The sequence below is a fragment of the Papilio machaon genome, chromosome 23, assembly GCF_912999745.1.
Source record: "Papilio machaon chromosome 23, ilPapMach1.1, whole genome shotgun sequence".
Classification (NCBI taxonomy): Eukaryota; Metazoa; Arthropoda; class Insecta; order Lepidoptera; family Papilionidae; genus Papilio; species Papilio machaon.
In genome coordinates this window covers 5729685-5741278 of record NC_060008.1, presented here as the reverse complement: position 1 = coordinate 5741278, position 11594 = coordinate 5729685, and the positions used below count along the sequence as shown (strand labels likewise).

The window sequence follows — 11594 nt, the reverse complement described above, 5'->3', positions numbered from 1 at the left end:
GTGATAAAATTCTTTAAGTGATACCTAAAAAAAATTTTACTTTGAAGTTGTTGGAACCCGACGTATTAATGTTTTTTTTTAAGTAAAAATGAATCAGTTACATTGAAAATGTCTTAAAGACCGATCTTTCGAGTAAGTTATTTCTTTTATTATATAATTTAATTTTATACTTTTTACATATTTATTTTTATTGCTCATAATTTTTGTTTATCGATAAACATGAACGAAAATTTTCACAGGGAATTCCATGGACACGAAAGCACAGAGTGATCGACATACTTCAGTCATGAGTGATTTACGGTCATTGGCGACTCCCTTCGCAAGACAGGTTTCATTTCATTTATATTTATATAATCCCTCCCTGTTCCCTTACTGTGTAGTGTATTTGTAAAATTTACACGACCTCCGGATCGCAAACTCATCAGACAAAACGCGAATTGCTTCCACTTTAAATATGGCGCGAATGTGGGTGTCTGTCGGAGTCGTCCCAGTTGAACTTTTACCGCCAGGTTGATGGAATACTCAAGAAGAACGGTATTAAGAGCACCCAAAATCGACATGCATGTATGGAGAGGTATATCAGGACCACACCAAATGGAGGTCCTTGATCTTTGCCTACCTCTCTGGGTTACGGGCGTGAGTTATGTTGTTCTTTTGTTTTCATGGTGCTCTTTCCCCTTTAAAAAAACTTGTTTACAGTGTTTCGCGATACTCGGCGTATCTCTCGGCATGACGTCTACCAGTCAAGTAATGTCATTCAGCTCCGTTCTGCTGCCGCAACTGAGGTCAGCACAGGATGTTGACGATGAAACTGCTTCGTGGATAGGTGAGACATCTTGTGATATCTATCTTAGGTCTTGAGCAATTTGGACTCACTCTATAATGAGTGATCTACGAACGAACTAGTTGAATTACATCATGGATTAATTTAGACATGAGGTTGATTCATTTTTAAACGTAATAATAATGATAATCGACACGATATAATTTACACAAGTGTAGCATGACGAGGTGGCCGAGTGGTTAAGGCGTTGGACTGCTAATCCAATGTGCTCTGCACGCGTGGGTTCGAATCCCATCCTCGTCGATTATTTTATTTTTAATTGAAATACGAAGTTAACGTTATTTGAGGTACAAGAATTTATATTAGACTAGTACTGATTATTAACATGGAAGTAATTGTGTTTCCAGCCTCAATCACGGGCATATCTTTCTTCTTTGGCTTGATGATGACACCAACTTTGATGGGTAGATACGGCCGCAGAACTATTACACTACTGACCTCTGGCATACTTACTGCCACTTGGTGCAGTTTACTGCTCACTACTAATGTAACTGTCATCCTATTGGTGAGATTCATTCAGGGATTCTGCTTAGGATTCGCCGCCATCATAGTTCCTGTCCTGATCGGGGAATATTCCAGCCCGAAGTACAGAGGGGCGTTCTTAACCACCATGTCACTGGCTATATCTTTAGGGGTGCTGTGCAATCATACGGTCGGTGCGTTTTATTCCTGGCAAACTGCTGCTCTAGTCTGCTGTTTGACAGCCCTGGTGAATACAATCGTAGCAATATTATCTCCGGAATCACCTAGTTATTTAGCATCATGTGGGAAGTATGAAGATTGTAGACGCGCATTTCGCTGGCTGCGATACCCTGAAGAAGAAGAGGAGCTGGAGAAGATGATCAGAACCCACATGGTGGAACTCGAAGGAAAAGTATCCAAGACTTTTATTGCCAATTTGCAGCATAAGATTGTAAACTTTTTCGTGATTTGGAAGAAAAAAGAATTCTACAAACCTATTATTATAATTTTTCACTTGCACATTATAAACGAGTGGTCTGGAGCGACCACTTTCGATGCGTACACTTCGGATATATTTCACAGACTAGTCGGTCAAGACATTGACGTATCTTTAATGATAATCTCCACAGACATCCTTAGAACTGTATCAAGTTTTTGCACAGTTCTGTTGATAAGGAAATTCCTAAGAAGGTTGATGCTTTTGATAACGATTTCTAGCAATATACTCTCTTATATCACTATAATAATCTATTCGTATGCAAAAACACATCAGCTGATTAAAGATTACAAGTGGATAGGAGTATTTCTTATACATATTCACGTTTTCACGTTTTCTGTAGGCAATTTGTGTGTGCCAAATATCCTCGCTGGGGAAATATTTGCGTTTGAATACCGAGGTATGTCAAACATGTTGGCCCAAATGTTTTTCTGTCTAAATTATATTGCAAGCACAAAAACAGCGCTACACATGTTGAAAAATTTCAACTTGCATGGTATGTTTGGATTATATGTGTCAATGGTGGCATATGGATTGTTGGTGACATGGTTCATATTACCTGAGACCAAGGATAAAACACTACAAGACATCGAAGATGAGTTCCATGGAAGACCACGAGAAACACAAGAAGTGGAGATTTTAAATAGGCTTTTTGTATCGAAATAAATGTAAAACAAAATTGTTATAATATTTAAGATTCTTATAAAAAATATATTGTTATGTTTGTCTATTTGTTTCCTCTGAAATATAACCACAATTACTTGTCTCAGTGATTGAACACATAATTTTATTGCAAATTTTATTTTTAATTGAGGTACTACTTTAAACAATGACAATTTAAAGCTCCAATATTTTCTTAAATTTAAGATTTTTTTTATTGTAGAAGATAGAATTAAAATAAAAGGCTTTGAGTAGTTACGTAAGCACATGTTGTATTTTATTTATATTTATCTAATTAAAAGTTGTTGTTCTCTCGTCAGTTGCTTCTCAAAAAATAAAATGTTTCTAAAATTTTTTAGTAATATACATGAATGTCACAGTCTTTTGAATGTATACGAGGTAGTATCGGTAATCAATAGAAAAACGTATTTCTAACATTTAAAATTGTTAAGTAGCAAAATTTAGCACTCATTCGCACGAGCGTTTTTTTTAACGCCGCTACAAAACTCGGCATTGATGAAACTTGAGCGACGAACGTTTAAAATATCTTGTGCGTTTAGCAGCGCTCAAAATGCAATAAATACGCGATAAAACAGTATCGCGTTTTAAAAGCGCTGCCGTAAAATATACATATAAATAGATTTGTTCTATTTGAACGCTTTTTTAACGTGCGATTAAAAAGCGCCCGTGCGAACAACGTCTTAAAGTTACAATAATATGAACTTTACGTTTACAATACCAAGTAATTCAATAACTAATTTCTTGTAAGAACATAGAAAATATTATAAAGTAAAATGGCTAGTGACCTATGTTGTAAAAAATAGTAACTTTTAACTGAAATCGCTATTTAAATACGACTTTAAGAATAACTATAATTACTTCATTAAGTAAATGCAACCTTTCATTGTCATCATTTCATCCAGATCTAGCTTTTTCACTTTCATCTTCTTGTTTCAAACTCACTGCAGCTTCAATATCCTGTATTCGTGTCACGTCACCTCGCAGTTCATTTTCTATTTCTTGTAAAGTCTTCCCGCTCGTCTCCGGTAGAATGAACCAGAGCATTATAAATAAATAAATTAATACCGCGGCATATATCGCATATGTACCTGACAAATTTATACTATCAACTAACAATGGAAACGTTTGTAAAACTAAAAACATAACTCCACTTAGAAAAACAACACCTATACTAGATATTATGCTTCTAAATTCTAAAGGTATCAATTCTCCTGATATCACAGTAGGCATCGGAACCATTCCTAAACCTATACAGAAAAACTGTAACACTATTAATAAACCAGGAATCCATTCAGCATCGTAATATAATAAATTATTCGATTTAGCGTACATATAACTTGCAATTGCCACGTGTGCTAAAGTACACAAACCACCAGTCGAAAACAATATAGTACGTCTTTTAAATTTGTTTATTATAAAAACTGCAGCTATGTTCACACATAATCTTAATGAATCTAACGCTACCATCCAAGCGTGAGCGTTAGCTGTTGGACCCATCATAAGTCTTATAATTTGAACTGAAAAAGCCGGTAAAGTTGAATTGCCACACGCTTGTATCATCACAGAACAGTGTGATACGACAATTAAAGGCATATAAAACTCCCTTCTGTTAATAACTGCGCCTAATTTCTTGATACAATTAACTTGCGGTCCATTCTCTTCTCGTTCTTTCTTCTTCCTTAACTTTATTTGGGATTCTATTAATTCTTCTAATTCTTTTTCTTCTTCGTCTCCTCTCAGCCAACGGAACGCTTTCTGACACTCTTCATATTTTCCTTTAACTGCCAACCAACTCGGGGATTCGGGTAAATAAAATGCCATGACAAGACTTAAAAAGGCGATAACACCACAAACGATACTCATCCTTTGCCAACTTAATAAAGAACCAATGAAATGTATCAGAAATATTCCAAATCCTTGCGCTAAAGAAACAGTTGTGAGAAATCCGCCGCGGTATTTAGGACTCGCGTATTCGCCGATGAGGACTGAACGTAGCGGCAAGATTGCGCCCGCGGACAGACCTTGCAGAACTCTGGCGAATAACACCATCTGGAAAATAAACATTTCGTTTGTTATAGGCATTTTATTTTTAAATTATTTTCTAACGCGCCTAAAGAAGTTTAAGTTTCAAATGAGTGAATAAATGATGAAGTTAGGAAGAAGGGTGAGGTAGCGTAAGTGTTCCTCATATTAAATATTCCTACTTACATAGACGTCAGTAGCCATAGCAAGGACAAACCAGCTGATGACAGCCGGTATACTGGCACAGATGTGTGCCATTCTCCTCCCGAACCGTTCCATGATGCTGGGAGTCACGAAGTTCCCGAGCAGGGTCGTGATACTTATAATTGAGGCTGAAATCAAGTAATACCAACTGTTATCACACTCGGGTTCTTACATCCTCGAATTAAAGTTTGTATCATTAAACAATTTTGAAGAGGGTTACGACAATGTCAAAATCTTGGCATAATTTTTTTTATTCAATATTTTAGGTTGTTTAACGATTTTTTTTTAAAATTCTAAATCCAATTACTACTGATTGAATATTAGTAATCTATATATATAAAAGAAAGTTGTGTTAGTTACACCATTTATAACTCAAGAACGGCTGAATCGATTTGACTGAAAATTGGTGGGCAGGTAGCTTAGAACCAGGAAACGGACATAGGATCATTTTAACCCCGTTTTCTATTTTTTTTTCCGCTATCTTTTCAGCTATCTTCTCGTCATAATTGGGCGAGCTGTTTCCGAGATTATACAAAAGCAGGTCTTGCAGATAGACAGATAGACGAAAAATTTAAACGACTTGATTTTCGTTATAAGAGACCCAAATACGTAAACTACGCAAGTTATGAAAAAAAAAAAACTCGATGTAACATAAACACATTTTATTTTGTATAGATTTATGTGGGAATGGAAAATAAGATGAAACGGAAGTGTAAGCGAGAGAGTGTGTGTGCGAGACGAATGAGGGGCAGAGTTAAAGGATAACGCGCCAAGGATGTAAAGAGCAAACGACGTGTAAGTTATCGATACATTCCACTACTACAATTTATCGTTCGGGATTGCGAGATGTCCCTGGTTCATATCCTGGACGAGCACCTAAAATTGTAGTAGTGGGATGTATCGATAATCAAGTGACACGCTCACACACCCTCTCGCTTACACTTCCGTTTCGTTCCATTCCACACAAATAATTTAATCATCTTACTTTCCATTCACACATTTATTAATATCATCTGCTTATGAAAAACGGCGGTTCAGTTGAAGAGGCCTTATCAAATGGCACGTTTTATCATTGCAATTTCTCTGATAACCTCATTCCAATCTAATTCTTCTAATGATATTAGCAAATTCAAATGTAAAGATAATCAAGACTTTAACACATATAACAATAAGAGATATATACCTTTTTAATATATTATTCTTACTTTGACTTTCTTTCTTCACAAACTTTTAAGTACTTTCTAGGCGTAGATTTTTCACACTATATCTACATCAGGATCGGCAGTAACAATGTAATTTTGTTGTTATTTTCTAGGTTATATTATTAATATGTAAATCTAGAGTGGAGATTCACAATAGGTACAAAAATATATGTACAAATTACCGATCCATGAGGCGCTGACTTTGGTGAGTGGTATCTCTGAGTGCGGTTGCTGTAATGCGGGCAAGAGGACACCGGGTAGGCCAAACACGAACCCGATGTTACAGATTATGTTACAACCAACCGCGCCCGTCACAATGCACTGAAAACAAATCAATTGAAAGCCTTCATTATTAAGGTTACATCAACAATTTAAATTACTTTCAAGAACAGTAAAGTGGAAGCAATTCCGCGTTTCGTTTGATGAGTGTTCGTGCCGGAGGCCTATTTTAAAGAGTGGGAAGGGAAAGGGGTCTTCTTTAAAATGGATGGATGTTTGTTAGAAGGTATCTCCAGAACGGTTCAACGAACCTCGATGAAATTTGGCATACATATCGAACATAGTCTGGAAGAACACATAGGCTACTTATCATTTTTTTTAATTCCGCGCAGAAGGTGTCGCGGGCGATAGCTAGTTTTATTATATTTGTAGGTAACCTAACATAACGTAATGTAAGTACGTAGCGAAAGTAGTTATAGATTGTAATAACACAAATGGGGAAAGAAGCAATCTAAGAAGTAGGAAATAAAGAAAAAACCTATTAGGTAATGCAATGGCTCCAGCTTAGAGATGCCGAGGAACAATATTATAGGATTACATTATACAGAAAAGTAAAAAAACCTAAACAAAACATAGGTAATAAAGAAAATGTGTTCTGAGATAGGCATTCTGGAAGTCCTTTATTCATTACACAAAAAAACCTGTTTAACCTCGATTACAAGGCGATCTATCCGTAAAAAAGTTAAACGTGTAATATTGATGAGCTAAAAATACAAGTTTACGAAATAGCAAAAAAAAAAGTTAATTTGGTTGATTTGCGTTATTTGTTAGACGAGCCGTCAGTCATAAAGTACAATTTAAAACTCTACACGGTTATCTTACTAACATAAACGCGAATGTTTGGATGAATGGATGGATGTATGTTTGTTAGTGGGGATATATACATATATACATAGATATAGAACATAGTCTGGAAGAACGCGTAGATTACTAACTAATCCTTTTTTTTCCTAACTTCGCGCGGACGGAGTCGCGGGCAACAGCTAATTAACAATCTTACTAATACATATTTTAAATGCGAATGTTTAGATGGATGTATGTTTGTTTGAAGATATCTCCGGAACGGCTTTATGGATCTTGATGAAATTTCGGACAGATGTAGAACATAGTCTGAAAGAACAATTCATACGTTATTAAGTTTTTTTTTTTAATTTAGCGAGGACGAAGTCGCAGGCGACATCTAGTTGACAATAAATTATAAGATTTTTAAATGAATGCGGATGTAATTATTTCAATAACCAATTAATTTATCGAATTCGGTAAAAACTTAAAAAACATATGCCTTTTTTAACCGACTTTTTAATTACTTTAAACGTGGGGTTTCCTGAGATCTAAATCTCTGTTAAAAACATAACATATTGTTATATTTGTTTTATCCAAGATAATGACAGAGATGAGCATATGTTTCTGATTTATAGGAAAACTAGCTGTCGCCCGCGAATCCGTCTGCGCGGAATTGGTTTACTTCACACATATACGATGTTTTCCTTCCGTAAGAACGTCGGATAAAGGTACATATGTAAATCGAAAAACATATTAGTACATAGCGAGAATCGAACCAATGCCCTGCAGATTATAAGTCAAGCTCTTAACCACGAGCCATCGACACTCATATGTCTTGCTTAAATACCTACTATTTTTAGCCGACTTCAAAGAGAAGGAGGTTATCAATTCGACTGTTTTTTTATGTGTGTTACCGCGATGCTCGGCCCCTGATTTTGATAAAAATTATTTTAATCGAAAGGAAGTGCTTGCAGATGGCTTGGGATGGGCATTTTTTTTTTTTACATATCTAGAAGACTAGTAGTTTTTAATTTAGCTTCAAAATGTGTTGCGAAAATTAGGGACATTTTTGCTTTCAGCGCTTACGTAGACCTATATAAAAATGATGTATGGACGAATTGTAGCTCTTTAAATGTGCTAAATAAGTCGGCGATAGCATATATCTATCTACACTCATCAGGCTGTGCGCGGAATTACTTTCACTTGACGCCTGTCTACTTTGTGGTCGTGGTACTTCACCATTCGCGTAACAGATGGTGCTGGCGTCTACCACTATTAAAACCTGCACATATCTGCGAAGACATTCAAAGATATGTATGAAGTCAACTAACCCAAGCTGGGCCAGCGTAGTTGACTAGTCTCTCATAATTTAGGATTAGTCTCTACCTTCATGGGAGACATGAACTGATACTGTAACTGACAAGGTTTACAGGCGATCGATAACATATTGAACAGATATGATTAAGGTCATTGCTGTTCGTAATACAAACAAAAATGTAGGTCGAGTTTTATAACGACTTATTTATAGTCTATGTTGTCTCAAATTGGGTTCTCGCTGCCGAAATATATGTAAAAAATATCTTATTATTACCATTTTGTTATACACAACTAGTCGTACGCGACTTCGTCTGCGCGGAATTAAAAAAATCTAGTAATAAATAATGTCTTTGTCACTCGAAGACAGTGCAGCTTCCTAACAGTGAAAGACAACGGTTCAGTAGTTTCGGAGCGTATTTAATGCAAATAAACAATAATTCAATTTTTTTCTCTAATTATAATATTAGTATAGATGAGTGATGGAATTAGCAAAAAATTTTATTGTACTAAACATGGCAATGTTTTTATGCTGGCAACTTTGTAGTCGTTTACTGTACTCTCTCTCTTTGATACCGCAAATAAATGAGTGTACCTCATTTATACCGAGGCCATTAATTAACAGTTAAACCACAAAATACAGACCACTACCATAGTTTTGCCACATGGTCCTTCGAGCCGGATCTGAACCAGCGACCTATGGATATAAGCTACGTAAATGTTTTTATAAAAGTACTAGCTATCGCCTACGACTCCGGTCACACGTAATTAAAAAAAACTTTAGGTATAATTATGTGTTTTTCCAGACTGTTCTACATCCAAATTTTTTCAAGATCCGTTGAACCGTTCCTGATATACCTTCTAACAAACGTACATGCATTCATCAAAACATTCGCATTTATAATATTAATAAGATTAAATCAAAGGTTACGTCAATAGATTAGCAGTAAGATGGGTATTTGCAAGTACGTGAGTTTCAAGGTAATGACGTAATTGGTCAAATAATAATCGGTCGGTGACCGGCATGTAGGCCGTCAGTGAAACTGTACTTTGTCACAATTCGCACAGTGTTTGTAACTACAAGTTTGCACTAAATTTTTATACACTTACGATACAGTTAGTACAAAACAATTGAGTTCAGAAGTGCACTTTTCAATTATTTTCATTCGTAACACAACAAGTCTTTTAAACCTACACTGAGGGTTTACTACCAATTAACTTTGAGTGAGGTAGTGATTTAATAACATTACAACCATGCTAATATTATAAATTGCGAATGTTAAATTGATGGATGTTTCTTATATGTTATCTACAAAACGGCTAAATGGATCTCGCTGTAATTTTACATAGTCTGGAAGAACATAGGTTACTAATAGTGTTTTTTTAATTCCGCGTAGACGTTATTATTTATAATATAACGAGTCATCTCACATAAATTATTGTCATCCCATCTTATTCCCTTTGAGAAAATAGAGATGACAATTTGTATTTAATTCAAGTGTTTCTTCAATGAAAACTGACGATTAATTTTCATAGTGCCTTTATTCTTGTGAATAAAAATTGTTGTGTTAAATTTTCAAACAGCATAAAGAATTAATAAAAAAAACGAATAAATTAAAATAAAATAAAAATTCATATGAAAATGTTAATGTTAATCTAAATTAAAGTAAAAACTTCTATTTTATTTATTTATTTCTATACTTGTATACTATTTCGTATTTCTGTAGGAAAAACATGTAATTTTATGAAAATTATATAATATTTTACTGATCTTGTAGTTGTAATAAATAAGACTTACTTGGATAACCAGATTACACTATCTTATAAGTTGGGTATCGCAATTATATTATCGTAAAAGATGAATTATAACATTTATAGTTATAACTAGCTGTTTGAAAAAAAAAAAACTTAATTACTAGTCTATGTGTTCTTTCAGACTATGTCCTACATCTATGTAAAATTATAGCAAGATATGTTGAGCCGTTCTGGATAGGGTTGCCAGGTCGCCAAACCTACTAGCCGGACAGACCAGCCAGTTTGGCCGGACATTTGGGTAGAAAGGTCGGACACTCTATATTATTTAGGATTTTGTCTCAGTATTAATAGGTACACTCTCGTTTGGGAAATGTAAAAAAGCCTAACAAATGCCGGAAAACCGTTTTTGCCGGACACGCAATCAAAAAGCCTACCTATGTCCGGCTACCTCAAACAAATATCCATAAACCTAAACATTGGCCTTTTTAGCCGACTTCAAAAAGAAGGAGGTTATCAATTCGACTGAATTTTTTTTTTATGTGTGTTATTAATATATTAGTAAGATTGAATCGTGTTGAAGACTAGGATGTGCTTTAAGCTAGAAATAATACGTCTACCAATAATTGCAAATAGAAAAGAAGTCGCAAAACAAAATCCCCTCATAACAGAAAATGGATTTATATAATTTGCTATTTATTGTTTTAAAAAAACATTTAAACTGTTAAATTTTCTTTCATTTTTTTGTGTTCCTTCATTTTCTACATTTTTAAAAGGTATTGGTATATTTAAATGAGTTTCCAGTCTACTATTTCTTTTGTTAAAATCATTCATAAACATTTTTAGACCGATTAGTAAATAAAAACCAAATATAATGAAGCTAAGTACCGATAAGAAGTAAGGATATTTTCTTATAAGTTTATCGACGAAACTAAAAACAATGTTTTAGTGCCAGATATAATTAATATATGCTACACTAGCTGTCGCCCGAGGCTCCGTCCGCGAGGAATTAAAAAAAAACTTAAACTTAGCCTATGTGTTCTTCCAGACTATGCTATATATTCTTTCATCTAGATCCGTTGAGTCGTTCCGGAGATACCTTAAAACAAACATCCATCTATCCATCTAAACATTCGCATTTATAATATCGGTAAGATATAGTAAGGAAAAATATAAAAAATCAATGTATAAATAAATAATTGTTTCGTGAAGACTTTTTCAAATTCATGAAATAAATTAAACACACACTTACTTGTTTCACGAAAGGCGTTAATTTTGTTTTAGCCATTTCACATTGCACATAATTACTTCACCGCTTTTTAACAACTATGCATTACTTGTACATTTGTATTTAAAACTAAACGTAAATTTAAAACAAACTCGACATACGCTAACGCGTTCAACTAACCGGGCGACTCACACTATAGTACTAACAAACCACGGCAGATTGCGTGCCAAAATAGTGATGTTCCTAATATGTCGATACACTCAAATCTGTAATACGCGCTGGATAGGTTTTTGCTTGGAAATTACAGTACTTGCTTTTGTTCCGATT

General features: G+C 34.7%; 2 protein-coding genes and 1 non-coding gene across 3 annotated transcripts; 2 read left to right on the top strand and 1 right to left on the bottom strand.

Moving 5' to 3' along the window:
* Positions 1 to 412: 412 nt before the first annotated feature.
* Positions 413 to 2548, top strand: LOC106707745 (facilitated trehalose transporter Tret1-like). The gene is made up of 2 exons (XM_014499159.2): positions 413 to 826; positions 1192 to 2548. The coding sequence occupies exons 1-2, from the start codon at positions 514 to 516 to the stop codon at positions 2466 to 2468; spliced, it is 1590 nt and encodes a 529-aa protein (XP_014354645.2). The 5' UTR covers positions 413 to 513; the 3' UTR covers positions 2469 to 2548.
* On the top strand, positions 1006 to 1087 carry Trnas-gcu. The gene has a single exon. It is a non-coding gene; the product is annotated as a tRNA-Ser (tRNA).
* Positions 2549 to 3377: 829 nt separating the features above from the next.
* LOC106707749 (facilitated trehalose transporter Tret1) lies at positions 3378 to 11449 on the bottom strand. Its single transcript, XM_014499163.2, has 4 exons — positions 11292 to 11449; positions 6094 to 6232; positions 4692 to 4837; positions 3378 to 4532 (listed from the first exon to the last, which is right to left on the bottom strand). The coding sequence occupies exons 1-4, from the start codon at positions 11325 to 11327 to the stop codon at positions 3378 to 3380; spliced, it is 1476 nt and encodes a 491-aa protein (XP_014354649.2). The 5' UTR covers positions 11328 to 11449.
* Positions 11450 to 11594: the final 145 nt, after the last annotated feature.

Excerpts from the sequence above, each read along its gene's own strand:
- LOC106707745 (XM_014499159.2), top strand. The coding sequence starts at position 514 with ATGGAATACTCAAGAAGAACGGTATTAAGAGCACCCAAAATCGACATG. Across the intron at positions 827-1,191 it reads TGAAACTGCTTCGTGGATAG|CCTCAATCACGGGCATATCT; the intron begins GTGAGACATCTT and ends TTGTGTTTCCAG.
- LOC106707749 (XM_014499163.2), bottom strand. The coding sequence starts at position 11,327 with ATGGCTAAAACAAAATTAACGCCTTTCGTGAAACAA. Across the intron at positions 6,233-11,291 it reads TAACGCCTTTCGTGAAACAA|TGCATTGTGACGGGCGCGGT; the intron begins GTAAGTGTGTGT and ends ATTTGTTTTCAG. Across the intron at positions 4,533-4,691 it reads CTATGGCTACTGACGTCTAT|ATGGTGTTATTCGCCAGAGT; the intron begins GTAAGTAGGAAT and ends TTTATTTTCCAG.